General features: G+C 43.5%; 1 protein-coding gene across 15 annotated transcripts in view; it reads right to left on the reverse strand.

Moving 5' to 3' along the window:
- ZMYND11 (zinc finger MYND-type containing 11) overlaps window positions 1-17,172 on the reverse strand; it is a 133,210-nt gene that overhangs the window by 2,104 nt on the left and 113,934 nt on the right. For 9 of the 15 annotated variants that reach the window (XM_053895540.1, XM_053895539.1, XM_053895538.1 and 6 more), the window contains 6 exons: window positions 16,228-16,305; window positions 15,268-15,386; window positions 10,130-10,337; window positions 9,714-9,782; window positions 8,648-8,920; window positions 8,144-8,329 (listed from right to left, as the gene is read on the reverse strand). In XM_053895540.1, coding sequence (XP_053751515.1) covers window positions 8,144-8,329; window positions 8,648-8,920; window positions 9,714-9,782; window positions 10,130-10,337; window positions 15,268-15,386; window positions 16,228-16,305 — 933 coding nt within the window. Of the gene's footprint in view, window positions 1-8,143; window positions 8,330-8,647; window positions 8,921-9,584; window positions 9,783-10,129; window positions 10,338-15,267; window positions 15,387-16,227; window positions 16,306-17,172 lie in introns of all 15 variants that reach the window. The other 6 variants (XM_053895531.1, XM_053895530.1, XM_053895529.1 and 3 more) reach the window with 1 other exon arrangement.

A 17,172-nucleotide genomic window follows, 5' to 3' on the forward strand; every position in this document is an offset into this window, starting at 1 on the left:
AAGATATTTGTGGCTCAACCTTCAGCCGTATCACCAAGAACATCAAGTATGCTTTATGCACCAAGCTGAACGGCAGGAACAACAGGGCAATGGAAGCTGCAGCATTTAGTCAGCAGCAAATGTGAGCTTACCTGGCACAGAAACCTCTCACTACTGCTCATTCCCATTAGCATACGAACCTAAATAGAGAGGATTCTGGAAAGATGGCAGGGCAGGAAGCACCAGGAATCTCTCCCCATGTGGACAACTGCATTGGTAGAATCAGTCTTCAGGAACTATTTTGCAACTATGGAGTCTGTTGAAGGCTGGCTATTCCCAGGGTAAGTTGTGGACAGTAACTTCTGGTTAATTTTAGTCAATTTCAGCTCTTAGCACTTTAGCCGCTGCCCCCTACCACCAGCTGCATGGTGGCAACAGTGTATATGTAAAACTAACTGCACATAAGAGTGCATGTCCAAGGAAACACTCAGAAAAGACCCAAAAAGTCCTTAAGTTTATGCCTCAAACTGATCCTCAGCACCAAGCCTACAATAAAAATCAGCGAAGCTGAAGAGGGGAGAAAGGAGTTCTAGAGTTACCACGTTATTAGCTTCCAGTGTCCAACCATAACAACAAAAATAACAAAGGCATACTGAGAAAAAGGCTGTCCCTGAAAAGGCCCTTAATGGCAGAGATGTTATCTAATTCTTTGAGTATCTTTAGGACAAGTGTTAAAGAGAAATGTGGAGAGAGTTAAAGTTAACAGGGTTTAACCCTGGGATCCTGTGAGATTGTGCCCCATGTCAGGCTCCGTGCTGAGCATGGAGCCTGCTTAAGACTCGCCCCATCCCCCACCCCTGCCTGTCTCCCCTGCTCATGCTCTAAAATAAAGAAATGAGAAAGAAAATCCAGAACTGAAAAGTCCTTTAAAGCAAAACACTGATTCTCTAGAGGAATTCAAAGACAGATCTGAGTGAAGACAGGACAATGGAAAATTAACAAGACAGAAGAAGAATGAGCAGAACCTGAAAGACCTTGGGGAACACCATCCAATGCACCAAGATACTCCTTATGGGAGTCCAGGAGGAGAGAGGAACGCGGAGAGAGAATGTGAAGACATAATGGCTGAAAACTTGCCAATCCGATAAAAGATATGAACGTAAATATCCAAGAAACTCAACAAATTCCAAGTCAGATGACCTCAATGAGACACACATCAAGACACATTTTCTCCAAATTTTCAAAAGCCCAAGTTAAAAGAGAATCATCAAAGCAGTACAAAGAAACAAACTGTCACATGTCAAAGGATCATCAGTATATCACCACCAGATTTCTTACCAGACCAGGAGGCCAGAAGACTGATATATTCCAAGTGCTAAAAGAGAATACTGTCAATGCAGAATCCTATATTCAGAAAAACTGTCCTTGTAAAAGCAAAGGATAAATTTTAACATTCCCAGATACACAAAAGCTGAGGGAACTTGTGACCTGCCCTGCAAGAAGTACTCAGGTGAAGTCCTACAAGGTGAAGTGATAATAAAGAGTTTAGCAGAGATAAATTAGAGCAGAAAAACAGACAAAAATCAATGAAATCCAAAGATGGTTCTTTGAAAACATTGACAAAATGGACAATCTTTAGCTAGATGGACTAAGAAGAGAGAGAACTCAAATTCCTAAGATCAGAAATCTTACTGTGGATTCTACAGAAATATGAAGGATTCTAAGAGTACCATTAACTATTCCACATCAGAAAACTGAATAACCTGGATAAAATGGAAAAACTCCCGGAAGCACAAAACCTACTAAGACTAACTCAAATTTAAGCAGACTGAATTATTAATTAAAAAATCTCAAAAAAAAAAAGCACTGGATTTGCTGGTGATGCTAAATACTAGCACATAGTTAAACAAGAATTAATAGCAATTCTTCCCAAACTTTTCCAAAAACTGCAAAGAGGCAGAAACACTTCCTTTATTATTAAAAAAAATTTTTTTAATGTTTATTTATTTTTGAGAGCAAGCATGAACAGGGGAGGGGCAGAGAGAGGGAGAAACAGAATCCAAAGCAGGCACCAGGCTCTGAGCTGTCAGCACAGAGCCTGACGCAGGACTCGATCTCAAGAACTGCGAGATCATGACCTGAGCTGAAGTCAGATGCTCAATTGACTGAGCCACCCAGACACCCCAGAAACACTTCCCTAAATTCATGCTATGAATGCAGCATAACCCAGATATCAAAGGCAGACAGACACACTACAAGAAACAAAATCTATAGATCAACATGGCTTATGGACACTGGGATAGAATCCTCAACAAAATATTAGCAAATGGAATTCAGGAGAATAGAAGGATTATACACCACCAAATCGATCAGTGTAATATGCTACATCAACATAATGAGGAAAAAAAAACACATGATCATCTCAGCTAATGTAGAAAAAGCATCAGACAAAAATGCAACACACCGTTTCATGATAAAAATCACTCAGCAGAAGAGGAATAGAAGGAAACTGCCACAATATGAAAAACCCACAGCAAACATCAGAGTCAGTAAGACTGAAAGTTTTCCTCTAAAGTCAGGAATAAGGCAAGAAGGCACCCACTTTTAACCACCTGTATTCAACTACAGGAAGTATAGCCACAGCATCAGGCAAACAAGAGAGACACCCCTACTTGAAAAGAACTAAACTTACCTGGTTTGTATATGGCTCCATCTTTAGAGTTTTCTATGCATAAGACTCCACATCAAAGCTATGAGAACAAATGAATTCAGCAAAGGAGGCGGATGGAAGGTCCTAAAATCAGCTGCATTTCTAACAGGAACAACGAGCAATCTCAAAAGGAAAGCATGAAAAAAATTCTGTTTCAAATCAAAGACAACTAAAATAGGAACAGACTTAACCAAGGAGGAGAAAAGCTTGCACGATGAAGACTGCCAAACACTGCTGAAAGACAGTAAAGACGTAAGTGGAAACACATCCCATGTTTGTGGACTGGAAGAATTCATATATCGTTAAAATGTCCGTATTACCCAAAGCAATCTACAGATTCGGTGCAATTCCTATCAAAATCCCGTTGACATTTTTTTCTGATATAGAAAACCCATCCTGAAATAACACGTGCAATCTCAGTGGACCCTAAATAACCCAGATAGTCTAAAACTAAGGAGAAACTGGAGGACTCACACTTCCTCATCTCAAACCTACTACACGAAGCTAGAGTAGGCAAACCACGTGGCATTGGCATAACCAGACATACAGACTAATGCAATCGAAGAGAGAGCCCAGAAAGAGACCCTCACATATACAATGAAAGGGTTTCTGACAAGGGGGCCAAGACCTCTCAACGGGGAACCCGGTCTTTTCAACCAACACAGCTGGGAAAACTGCATCTCCACACACAAAGGAGGCAGCTGGGCACCTCCCTAACAGCACATACAGAAATTAACTCGAAATCGGTCAGAGACCTAAATGTAAGGCCCCAGACAGTAAAACTCTTGGAAGAATATGCAGCACAAAGCTTCACAACACTGGATTTGGCAATGATTTCTTGGATGTGACCAAGGACACAGGCAACAAAAGAGAAAAAAGAGAGTGGACTTCATAAAAATTCTAAAGTTTTGTACGACAGGAGACACGGTCTACAGAGTAGAAAGGCAACTCCCAGACTGAAAGAAAACATTTGTGAATCATGGATCTGGTGAGCAATTACTATCCACAAGAGATACAGAACCTGTGAAACTACCAACCAACCTGATTCAAAAATGGGCAAAGAAGTTGAAGAGACAGGTCTCCAAAGATACAAGAATGACCAATAAGCATGAAAAGATGTTGAATGTCACTGATCATCAGGGAAATGTAAATCAAAGCCACAATCAGATACTGCCTCGCACCTGTCAGAATGGCTACTATCTGGGAGAGAATTTGAAACCCCATGTGTGCACTGTTGGTAAGAGTGTAAAATAGTATGGCTGCTGTGGAAAGCAGTCGAGTATTTCCTCAAAAACTTAAAAACAGAATTACCATAAGATTCCACAGCCCCACTTTGGCTACATACCCAAAACAACTGAAAGCAAGGTCTCAAAACGATGTGTCCACCCATGTCCAGAGCAGCATTATTCACAACAGCAAACACATGGACGCAACCCCAGCGTCCATCGGCAAGTACACGCACAGCTGAGTGCAGTGCATATGCAGAGTGTCACATTATTTACCCCGAAAAAGAAAAGATACCTTCCTTGTGCCACAACAGGGATGAATCTTAAGGGCATAATGCTAAGTGAAATAGCCAGTTATAAAAGGACAAATATATTTGCTCACACTTATAAGAGATACTTAGAACGGTCGCAGTCGTGAAGACAAAACAGAATGGTGGTTACCAGGAGCAGGGCGTGAGTTATTTAGCAGGTAAAGTGTTTCCGTTTTACAAGGTAAAAAAGTTGTGGTAATAGTTGTACGACAGGAGTATATTTAATACCACTGAAGCGTACACTTAAAATTTACCGTCTTCACTGTTATGTGTGTTTAAGCACAGTTAAAAAATACTCCATCTCACATCTCTTTCAATCGACCCCCCTGTTTTTCTGCTCCCCTTCACAAACTCCTTGCAAGGATTGCCAGACTTCCTACTTCCAATTATTCTCTTTCCTTTCTTAGTCCGAAGGCACTCTTTCACTTGTATCTCTCCACTGGATATGCTATCATCAAGGTCACTTTTGACCCGAAACTAGTGCTCAGTTCTCAGCCTTCATCTTATTGGGCAACATCTGGAGACATTTTGATTGTCACAACCTGGGTGGGGAGAACAGGCACTCCTGGTGGACACTGGGGATGCTGCTGAACATCTATGGTACACAGGGCAGCCTGTGTACGAGAAATTCTTGGCCCAGATGTGAACAGAACTGAGGGTGAAAAACTGGTCTACACAAAGGTGAAGAATTCATCTAGTTTGGGCTGTTTGGACTCGGGGAACATAAACACTACAGTTTCAAGCTGAGTTGGCAACAGAAAAGTGAGACCCCAGACACACACAGTGAGGATGAACCAGTACTGGCGAGGAAGAGAAGGATGCACTTGGTGTCGGCACCTGGAGGTGGTCCATACAGACAGAATGACCTATAAAGGTAGATGAGTCCCAGGGATGGGACCAGGCGGAGCAGTCTACATTGTGGTACCTAAGATTCTACCCTCGTTCTTCCTCATTGCATACGCTGTGCTTTTTTATCAAAATCAATCTTTTGAGATGTCTCCCGTGATCCTTACTGCAATTTCAGTAAAGTTACTATTAGAAAAGCATGGACAGCATGTTTTAATTTTGGAAACAGCTGAAATGAATCCCATCTGAGTTTCAATCCTGGGCATGTGCTCATTACTCATGTGAGTCTCGACCAGGTGTTTTAACTTCTTTCTTCATTTCCCCACCTTTAAATCGTGTCTTAGGCAGTGCCATCCTTTCTCTCAAGTACCCTGACATTTATTTAGGCGTGCACTCCTTCATTCTTGATCTCTCCCTTTCTTTGTGGGTGTATTCCAAGAGTGTACTATCCGTACTACATTCTGTTGTTAGTATCTCATCTTAACATCCATTTTCTGGCATCTGAAATACTTTGGCATACCTACATACTTTCTGTCCGGCAACGTTCTATTATTTTGTAATGTGAGATTTAATTGTATTTACCCATCTACCAGACATGACAAGCAGAGTGTTTCTTTAGTCACTCTGTTCATAATCTCATAAGCTCATACAATTCCTCATTTAAAAAATGGGTATAAATGAAAGCAATCTGGTGTTGATATGAAAACAGATGCACAGCTCAGTGGAGCAGAGAGCCCAGAAATAAACCTGCACCGTCCGCTTGATGCGTTTACAACAAAGGGGTGGAAGAGAACAACAGGAGAAGGCAGTCTCGTCAATGAAAGGCAGAAAACTGGACAGCCACGTGCAGCAGAACGAAACTAGATTCACTTTCGTTGCTCAAACACTGAAGTTAACTCAAAATGGATTAAAGACTTGAATGTAAGACCTGAAGCCATAAACCTCCTAGAAGAAAACAGGCAATAAAGCTCCTTGACATCAGTCTTGGCGATGATTTTTTTGGACCTGACACCAAAAGCACAGGCAACAAAAGTAAAACTAAACAAGTGGACACATCTAACTAAAAAGCTGCCGCACAGCACAGGAAATAATAAAGTGAAATGGCAGCCTGTGGAATGGGAGAAAATATTTGCAAATCCTGTATCTGACATATGTGGTTCAGGCCCCAGATAAACTACTCCTACAACTCAATGGAAAAAAACCAATCACCTAATTTAAAAAAATTCTAAAGATCTATGCAGGTCCCTGTCTCTCATCATCTGGGAAATGCAAATAAAAACCACGATGAGATGCCACCTCACACCTGTCAGAGTGGCTAAAATTAACTCAGGAATCAATAGGTGTTGGCGAGGATGCAGAGAAAGGGGAACCCTCGTGCACTGCTGGTGGGAATGCAAAGTGTTGCAGGTGCTTTGGAGAACAGTGTGGAGGCTCCTCAACCAATAAAAAAACAAAACTACTCTTTGATCCAGCAAATCCCACGTATGGGTATGTGTCCAAAGGAAATGAAATCCAGATACTGAAAAGATACCCATAGCCCCGCATTCACTAAGTGTCCATCCACGAATGGGTGAACAGAGAAGATGCAGTATGTATGTACACACAGCAGAGCACCATTCATCCCTGAGAAAGGAAATACTGCATAGCATTATTTCCGTGTGGACTCAGATAAACAGCAGGTCTAACAGCACAGCTTCTGCTCGTTCACAGCTGGAACATAGTAGAAAAAGCAGTGTCCTCATTCCCTACTCCAGCCTCCTCTCCCATTTTGATCCTTTAGTAAACTTATGGGGGTTCTTCCCATATATCTACTGCCCACTTTCTAGCTTTCTCTAGTCTTTGCATGAAGATAGAATCATGGACATAGTGTTGGGGCTTCGTGCTGGTCATTATTTTGAGCACACCTTCATTCCCATCTAGTGATATTTATCTCATTCATCTGCTTTTCCTATCAGGTCATCTTTACAGATTCTCCTGAACTGTATGTGAAGTTCCCCTTTTTCTTTATCAGAGTATTTATAATGTTTACTTTTCTGAGGAAACATTTACTGTAATGTAAAGACCTTCTTCAGAAAATGGTGGGATGAGCACTGGGTATTGTATGTAAGAGATGGGACTCTACCCCCCAAACCAAGAACACACTGTATACACTATATGTTAGCCAACTTGACAATAAATTATATTTTAAAAAATGTAGTCTGGATCAAATGAAGAATCACAAAACTTCTTACAGTTACTTATTAAAAAGAACAAGCTAGGGGCGCGTGGGTGGCTCATTCGGCTGAGCATCTGACTTCGGCTCAGGTCATGATCTTAGTGTGTGGGTTCAAACCCATTGGAGCCTGGGGCCTGCTTTGGATTCTGGGTCTCCCGCTCTCTCTGCCCCTCCCCCACTTGCACTCTGTCTCTGAGATATAAATAAACATTAAAAAAAATTTAAAAAACAAGTGATGAGTTTTTGGGAGTAAAACGTTTCCACCACCAGTTAGCTGAGATGGGTGGACACATGCGCCCAGAGCTCCTGTTCTAGGGGAAGACGAGACACTGAAACAGGACACTGTGAAAGGGGACAATTCGTCAGATTCTAAGTGGAGTTACAGACCAGTGAGCTGTTACGATCAAAAAGTAAACCGACTGAAAAGAGTCTAATGGATAAACGTTGGGCAGCAAAATGTGAAAATTTTTAACTTGCTGTTGGGATGCTGACATTTATAGTCTCACGACCAAGAGGTTGGCTACCAGGAGTTACAGGCAGACGGAAGAGCCGGCCAGCCTATCCACATACGTTCCCCGCACAGCGGACATGTCACGTGAACTAGATGTGCTGAATTTGTACTGACACTTCACAATCCCAATTTAACAAAATAATCCTGAGCAATACTCGTCATGTGGCTTCACAGATGAGAGGACTTTTCAATAAAAATTTTAAAATTAATTAAAGCTGGTGATTTCACATTTGATCTTACTTCAGGTATGAACTTTGCACATTCCACATATGTCTTCCTGAACGGATTTTCATCACATCTACAGTACACTGGGTGGTACATTTTCAGAAAAACACGGATACTTACCCACTGCTTCTTCTTGGTCTGAGAAATCAGTTGTTTGTGCTGTGTTGCTAGCTTCTTGATTTCTTCTACAAATTCTTCTTTACACTTTTCCTTTACTTGCTTACATTTTCTGTCCATCTCACCCTGCATATTGGCTACAGCTTTATTTACAGCTTGTCGTTTCTCCTCTTCCATTTCGGAACGGAGCTGAAATGAAAAGGTCAGCCCGTAATAGTCTGCCCTCAGCTGACACGGACCATCACCCTGAAGAGAACCCTAACACTGCGTCTACTTCGAGGATACCCCTCTTCCCTCCAACCCATCAAGAGCTCCCAACGCCTTCGATGAAGAAACACAAGTTATTACTATTAACTGAAATGTTATCAAAGGTGTCTTATTATGTTCCTGGCTTTACAAAGGAGCAGCCTGGCGGATGCCCATGTGAAAGCTGCTAATAACCCACCACGGGAAAACTCTCATCACACTCAGGGTCCTCGTTGTGGGGGGGGGGGGGGGCGGCTTTACCTTTTCCAGAGCTTCTCGTACAACTCTTTCCGTTTCTCGCTTGTGGTCAGACTTCATTCGGTCTTTAAAGTCATTGAAAATCTTAGTGTATTTGTCGTGGCACATGCTTTGACACACTCCATCACCGGTGGTCTGTGTGCTTCGGTGCAGCATTCTTGGTGAAGAGGCACTTAACTTCTTGGTCTGAGTAGACACAGAAACCTTTTCGATTGGCTGAGGCATCGTGGGGATTTCCTGGCTGGAACTCACGGCTTCAGTTTCAGGCTCTGGTTCCTAAAGGATAAGGACAGTGCTCAGATGTGAAACAAAGCCACCAGTCCGCCAGTTCAAGAACAAGCTCTGTTAGGATAAAAACATAGCGATACACATAAATAGCCACGTAATAAACTACGGTTAAGAAACCTGGAATTAAGATGGGAAATTCTGTTATGCAGATTTTACCACAATTAAACCCTCAAAACTTCCATTCAATTAATAGAGACGGTAATTCTAAATAGGATCTTCATTTATAATGTCATTGCATATAATACTATGGTCTTTGCTTTTCAGGTAGCCTAAGCAAAAATATCATTTAAAACTTAAACCATTATCAGTTTAGACTCACTTCTTTGGACTAGATCATTAACAGATATCCTAAAATTCTAAACCACTTCTCACTAAGTATTTGGAATTGTGCTAAGATTAATCCTTGGATTTAGAGCATTAACAGACTATATCATTTTAAAAGGCTGAGCTTAACCCTCGTTTCCTCCAGTTTTTCAATGTTGACCCAATTGATGTAGTGGACAAGTGCTTTGTTTTTAATCATGCTACTAGAAAACCAGCAGAGTTGCAGGAAATGCAGCCAAGTGCCCTCCCACTTAGCCAGACTTGGTCTGAGATAGGAGACTTCTGGTTTGTGTGTGGCTTATTCTACTGATAGAAGACGGGTTCCAACCTGGTTGATGTTATCTGACGGCAGTGCCTTTTCACAAGTGCCGTACGTTGGAGCCAACTGTCTTGACCATAACTTGGGAGATACTTCCTGTCGCAGTGCCACCTGGACACTGCAAGGCGGGCCACTTACTTCCTTTTTGGGTTCCACACTCTGATTACGTCGTCCTTTCTTTGCTCTTGGTTCTTGAGTGACCTTTAGCTGTGGGCATCATAAAAACAACAGCACATTACTCCAGATGCTGTGAAACACTTCTGTGCTGACAACACTGGCCATGGCCCGCAGGGAAGGAGCGAGTAACCCGCCCCCTTTTGCATTTAGCACACCTGCGGCCACGTGGTCACCACCCACGGAACTCCCGCACAGGTGTGGTGGTGGGCACTAATGTGCCTACGGAAGAGAGGCAGGAGCAGGTTGCTTATCTGTCTGCCTGAACTGGTTTTGATACCTTTGGCAGAGCCCGTTACCCCTTTGTACGAAAGGAAGGAGAACCATCGGAACGTGCACTGGCAGCGCTCACGCTCACCGTGACTGACGGGGACACCCACCTGCTCGTTACTGGTGGAGGAGATGCTGGACTCTGCCTCCTCCTCTCCTCGGTCCTCATTCTTAGACTTCCAGAACCTTCCTTCGCGAAGGAAGCGCTGGTGCAGCTCCAACTCGTCACAGGCCTTCTTCCAGCCCATGCTGCGCTTCACATGCAGCCGGTGGACGTTGACCGTGATGTCCTGGATGTTCTCAGAGGGAATCCAGGCCCTTCAAGTAACAGCAGAGATACAGTTGGAAATTCCCAAAACGGCAGCAGATTCTCCCCACTGCAAAGTAGGCCTTGGGAGATTCTGCAATGGCCGGGGGGGGGGGGGGGGGCGGGGGAGGGGAGACCCACATGGAGGAGGAAGGAGGGGACAGGTTCTCGGAACAGGGCCGACTCTCAAATACCTCAAAACCCCTCAGCACCGTCACGGCCTTCTTCAGCCCAGTTAGCCTGTTCCTAAGTCCTTTTTCCAGCGTCTCCTCCCATTGCCACTCCGTTACTCAAGACTCGCTCTGTGCAGACCACAACTACAGGTACGTGTGTCTGCAGATACGTGAGCACAAGATGAGGGCAAACGCTGCCTCCCCATGTTACGTTTCATCACATTCAGACTCGCAGCATCTACTGTTCAGCAGCCAGGTGCTCAGGCAGGAGCGTAAGGTTCTCTGCATTAAGTGTGGTACTGACCCAAAAGTACTGGATGTAAACCTCGATTTAGTTCTCGAGAAAGTTTCCCTGGGCACCAGTCACCCAACTGGACTCCACCGTGTGGCAGCAGAAGGCACTGCAGCTCCTCCAATAATGCACGGGGCCGCTACCATGTTCCGGCCTCACTGGACCGCTGGAGGAGACGCTGCCCAGATGCGCTGGGTAAGAGCTATGAATTAGGGGCCGGAGTCCCGGGTGCAAGCATCCTAGTTCTAGGATGGCACCTGCACCCACACAGCCTCTGCCATGAAGGCTCTTTGGGTTTGTCACAGCTGTGAAGGGACAGGGTGCTCCTGAGAGGAAGACAGCTGCGGCCGGGCCTGAAGGACAAGGACGATGTATACCAGGCCCCGTAAGAGGAGCCACTGGCAGAGGGAATGTCCCAAACAAGGCCAAAAACAGCAAGGTGCACGAGCCACAGTTAGGGAGACGCTCTCTGGAGCAGCCAGGACAAGTGAGGAACAGCACACAAGCACTGAGAGACTGATTCTTGTCTGTCTCCTGTTTAACTGTGTGCCCGGTCAGCTCCCCCTGCCCCCCACTCCGGCCAGCAGGGACGGAGTGTCACAAACACCGGCCTCATGACTATTCCAAAGGGTCGAGGGAAGCACGGTGCACACACACAAACCACAAGTGCAGACTTGGAACTCGCTTGTGCACGTGAGGCCACAGGCTTTCCAGATTAAATACGCTGACAGCTGGAGCCGTGACCTGCCACGTAAGGATCTGTAAATATTACGTCCACAGTGTCTCATCTGACATCAGTGCTTCATTAGGCCCCCTACCAAAGTAAAGTACACTTTTGAAAAACTGTTTTTGAGACACATTTCTGTCACTAACAGTGCTGACTACCTGGAACTAATTTGTGACCTGTTGGTATTTTTTTTTCTCCTTAAATAATCTGTTTATCCCTTGGATACAAGAAAACTGATTCAGGCTGCTCTTAACATGAGACGTAATTAAGTGTCAGTGTGGTTCACACACACGTTCCCTTTCTCCTATGATCCCCTCCATGACTGCAGGGGATCAGATGCCACTTTTAAAGAGGTTCTCTGGTTATCTCTGGCAATCCGATCTACAAAGACACCCTACGATTCAGGGTAAGTCCAATAAAAAGAGGCAGAATCTAATTTGGCTCTGTCTGCACATCTGTCAATCCTGAAGGCTCTGAACACACGCGGAATCAAATGGCTCGGTAACCTGATGGCAAATGAGCTCAGAATGGTGTGCTTCCTTCCTGCCTGCGGCTCCCTGCCGGCTCCCGGGGCCCCTGGCCACCTGCAGCAGAGATTCAGCCTTGTTGACACAGACCGCCCTGCTACTTTTTCCTCTGGCAGGCCAACCGTGCAAATCCTAGCAAAACCCCGCTTCCAGTGAGTGGGGTCACAGCCACCTTTCTTCCTGGTCACAGTTTGCATAAGCCCTGGGGAGGGGCAGCACACTCTGTGCCGAGCACACAGTGGGGACTAGTGTTAAGACCATTGATTTATATACATTTTCCTTCTCCTGCCTATGTACGAAGATAGGATGAACTGGCAAAAGAACACTTATTGGCAGTGATGCTGCCTAACAGTATGAATGCACTCAACACCACCAAGATGTGCACCTAAAAACAGTTATGACGCTAAAAACAGTGTTAGTGAAAACTTGCTGCTAGGCCTTTATTAGCCATCTCCTCTTGGTTGGTAACATATTGCTTAATTAAAACTCATTATTATAACTGTATAAAGATTGCTTTTAATAAATCAAATATGCCAGTAAGATACAGTGTAACTTATAAGGTATGTCCTCATCACTCATTTAGTTCAAGTATTTTATTAGGCACACTGTAACCAGAGAAGGAAAAGAAAAGACTCTGAATTTATAGTAAAACTGTAGGCCTGTTAAAGTTGACTCTTGAACAACACTGGCTTGAACTGCACGGGTCCACTCATACACAGACTGTTTTGACATAGGACAGGGCTGTAAATGTATTTTCTCCTCCTTTACTGTAAGAATACAGCATATAATACATGTAACATACAAAGCAGGAGTTAACTTTACATTATCAGAAAGGCTATAGTTAAGCTTTTGGGGGAGTCAAAAGTCATAGGTGAGTTAGGACTGGGGGGGGAGCTGGCACCCCCATCCTCTTGTTGTTCAAGGGTCAGCTGTATTTTCTAAACTAAAGTCCTCAGAGAGCCATCTGTCCAGAATTTTTTAGATTTTTTAGATTCCAGGAAGTAATAAGTTTGGAAGAAAAAAAAAACTCTCTGGAAATGGCATTTTATGTTGTAATTTTCTCTTCAGATCACAAACATGCCAAGGACCCAAGGAGATTACCTCAAATATTATTTTAAAATACTATCTGTATAGTATAATGAATGACATAAGACAAATTAACTCACATTATCAAAATACCACTTATGGTTGTAGATACTATAAAGCTGTCGGAAAATGGATGAAAAATGTTTAATCTGCTAAAAAGTTGCGATTCTCAGTTCTAACCTAGTAGTGTGTTTTTTTCAAAGTGACTGAATTCTTGGTTTCTCTAGGTTAACTAATGAAACTTCCTCCCTGTTTGGATATTTGTACTATAAGCTGACTTTTATTAAGTATTTGCTGCACACCAGGCACCATGCTTAGATCGGAACGTACCAACATTTCTTTAACCCTTACAGAGAAACTCTTCCAGGAGGGGCTACGGAAGCCCTCATTTTACAAGTGAGGAAACAAGGCTGAGAGAGACTGAACACCGTGTCTGAGACCAGAGCAGGACAAGCAGACGCCAGAGCACGAGCCACGGTGGAGCCCACCGGCCTTCTCCACTGCTACGGAGGCCGCCCTCCGTACCCCTGTCCAGTCCTCCCCACCCCTCCATCCCTGTTCTGATGGGGAGCGGTAACAAACCCAATACAATGTGCTGCTGCCTCATAATCCATACAGTCAAAGCATTCATTCTGTAGTCAATGGTGGGATTACCCATTTCTCCTGCCTTGACAGCATCAGCTAGGGATGCATCTATCTCTGAAGGAACGGAACTACGTTTTTGGAAACTTAGACTATCCGCAGGTTTCTTGCCACTAAACTTCTATTTAAATTAAATGAAGACTAAAAATTCACTATGGAGAGGAATAAAGTCTCTTGTTCCATAGTTTCTCACAGTGATGACAGTTACATAAGACCCTCACAACGTCAGGCACAACAGACATTTAAATACTTGGAAAGGCCTTTAGATCATGTAGCTGACTTGCTATTTTTCCCCTTTACTTTTAGTATCTGTGAACTTTCATCAGTGTCCAGTCACGGCTATTAGTGACAATGTTACTCAGAACAATACTTTAAGGCTTTGATATCACAATGAAAGAGGCAGCTATGATTTCATAGTATAGTTCACATTCTTTGTATGAAATACGTAACTATGCAAAAATAAGTTTACAGGGGCGCCTGGGTGGCTCAGTCGGTTGAGCGTCCGACTTCAGCTCAGGTCATGATCTCATGGTTCGTGAGTTCGAGCCCCGCATCGGGCTCTGTGCTGACAGCTCGGAGCCTGGAGCCTGCTTTGGATTCTGTGTCTCCCTCTCTCTCTCTGCCCCTGCCCCGCTCATGCTCTGCCTCTGCCTCAAAAATAAATAAAAACATTAAAAAAATTTTTTTTAATAAAAAAATAAATTTACAGTAATAGAAACTTTTTACTGTTGGGATACAGATACTGTATCATGAAAATGTAAAGTTTTAAGCTGGGCTGTACACATCTCCCTAGCAACAGGAACTTCAAAATATAGGCTGGATACCATGTCTGGCAGTTCCCTTCATGTAATTCTTATGCACATCTTTAGATCACAAGATCGACATGGTCTCCTGCTCCCACGTCGATTATTTTTGTCTGTGGCTTTTAACAGAGCTTTGAAAAGGTGCCTGAAATGGCATCCTGTCTTCACAAACCACGAAGTGGCCACATTCTTAGAGCCCTTCCACACCCGCCTCACCACGCAATCCCAGCACGAGCCTGTGCTGCATCACACCATGTCGGGAGCCCAAACTACGAGCACCATTTCCAAAAATTGTCGTCAGCTGCCTCGTCAGGCTACATGCTGATCTGCCATATATTAACTAACTGGAACTAAATAAAAACTTTAAAAGCCAAAACAAAACAAAAGGCAAAAATGGCAAAGTATTAGTAATTTCCTATTCTGGGTACTAGATTTCCTGGTTTTTATTAATTTTTTCCCCTGTACTTATCTATTGAACTCTCAAGAAAAAAGGAAAAGATAATTAACCAAATAGAGCGATGGATAATACATGCAAAAACAACAACGACAACAACAAAACACCAAGGTGATGTGATTTGTTTCTCCAAACTGAACTACAGACTGTTTCTGCCCTCCCAATACCAAGGACCATCTGATGGATGCCCCAGGGTCACTCAGAGGTCAGCCCTGGTGGGCGCAGGACTGCGCTTACCTCTGGTGGTGGTGACCGAAGAAGCGAACATCAACCTGGTTGTCCTCCTTCTGTAGGACCTTGGCTGGCCAGAAACCAAAACCTTTCATTTTGGCCCAAACCAGTTCATGATTAGGTATCTGGAAATAAAATGTTTTATGTAACCATGTTATTTTCAAAGTATTAAATGCACACATGTCATTAATACTGAACTTAGGAAGTATAGTGCAGTATTTTGAAAACACTTCTTTTTTTTAACTCCTAAACCCATAGAGCTTTTTTTTTCTCGGATTGATTCTGCCTTCAAGTAAAGCACCAAAAACTTACAGTCTGCATAAGAGCAGAGATATGGACCCTCATCTCTCAGAAAACACAGCCTGCAGCACTTAGGGACGAGCCAGTCTCCAAGGCGAGACCCCCGTGAGTAACAGTGGCAAACGCAACACCCTCACTGCATTGTAAGGTGCACTCCAGCACCTGGGAGCCTGTGAGAGATGTGAAAGTCTGAGGTCCCGCTCCAGGCTTAGGGAATCACAGAGACGCCAGAGCACCTGAGGAGCACAGGGGCGTCCTCCACAGGCAGCCTCGCACGCCCAGGGCTGGGCGCAGCCCCGACCACAGGCACAGACCAGTCGGGACCTTCCTGAAATCCTGTCATTCCAGGGGACCACACATAGCCACAAGCATACAGGAAGCCTTATCTTTCTTGTGAAAAAACGGGAAGAGCAGAAGTTCACTATATTATCTATTAAGGGTTTATTCTGAAGTTCCTCATTTTAAAGTCAAAAACGGGTAATGATGCCAAGTTATCTCCCCTGTGTTTCAGGTTTTATGCTCACTAAGCCCATGTATACACTATGATACAAAGAAAAATACCTAGGAAGGATTATAATCCTTAAATAAATTGGAAATAACCTTGCTTAGAATAGTACATCACACACTTAAGAGGTAAAAAACAGAAAATCACAAAATTTCACATACACAAGGGTAGCAGAACCAATTGTCAGGACGAGCATTTGACAAATAGAAGCAATTCTTGCAAAGCTGTAGTTCATCCAGCTAAAAAAGAAAAGCAACTATTTTAGCCTACACAAAACATGAGCATCAAACTGTATAAAACAGATCCATGTAAATTAGCATTCTCTCTCATGTGCACAGATAGTCCTGAATTTTCCTCCTTAAGATTACATTTTTCATTTCTCAATGAATACTAGGAGAGCCTGCCACGTTCCTGTTCAGACCGTCTCCATGGTCCCAGGCGGGCCTGGAGCAGAAGACAGTTCCTCAGGAGGTCTGGCCTCCACTCCCAGCCTGGCTCCCGCCCTCCTTCTGGTTCATATGCACATTAAATGCTAGTTCAGCAGACAGATCTTTCTGGTCTACCCATCTTAAGTACCATTACCAATAAAAGCAGTCCTTACATTCCCTCATTCTGTTTTAGTCCTTGTTTTCTTTCATAACATTCTTTCACGTCTTGTGAAGAAACATATTCTGTCCGTTTCTTTTTTGAGCCTCTTTCTTCAGAATGTATATTCTGAAGAATATAGCCCCATGGGCAAAAAGCAGTACTTCAATCACCACTTTATCTCTCCTAACACCCTGCACAGCACATAGTAGACACTCAATAAATATTTGTGGAATGAATGAAAAAACAAAGGTCAAATTTTATCAGGAAACAAGACTTTTTATATAAATTTTCAGGTGAGTGTTTCAAATAAAAAAGACTATACACACAAATAAAACCTCTAATATGCTAAAATATGTATTTTACTTATTGTATAAATAGGAACTTTTTTGTTTTTGTGGGGTGTTTTGCTGTGAAGTCTATATAGGATCTTTCATTCAAAGAGGGTAACATTGGGGTGCCCGGGTGGCTCCGTCGGTTAAGCGCCGACTTCAGCTCAGGTCATGATCTCGCGGTTTGTG

The sequence above is a fragment of the Panthera pardus genome, unplaced genomic scaffold, assembly GCF_024362965.1.
Source record: "Panthera pardus isolate Hobbes unplaced genomic scaffold, ASM2436296v1 HiC_scaffold_6, whole genome shotgun sequence".
NCBI classification, from domain to species: domain Eukaryota; kingdom Metazoa; phylum Chordata; class Mammalia; order Carnivora; family Felidae; genus Panthera; species Panthera pardus.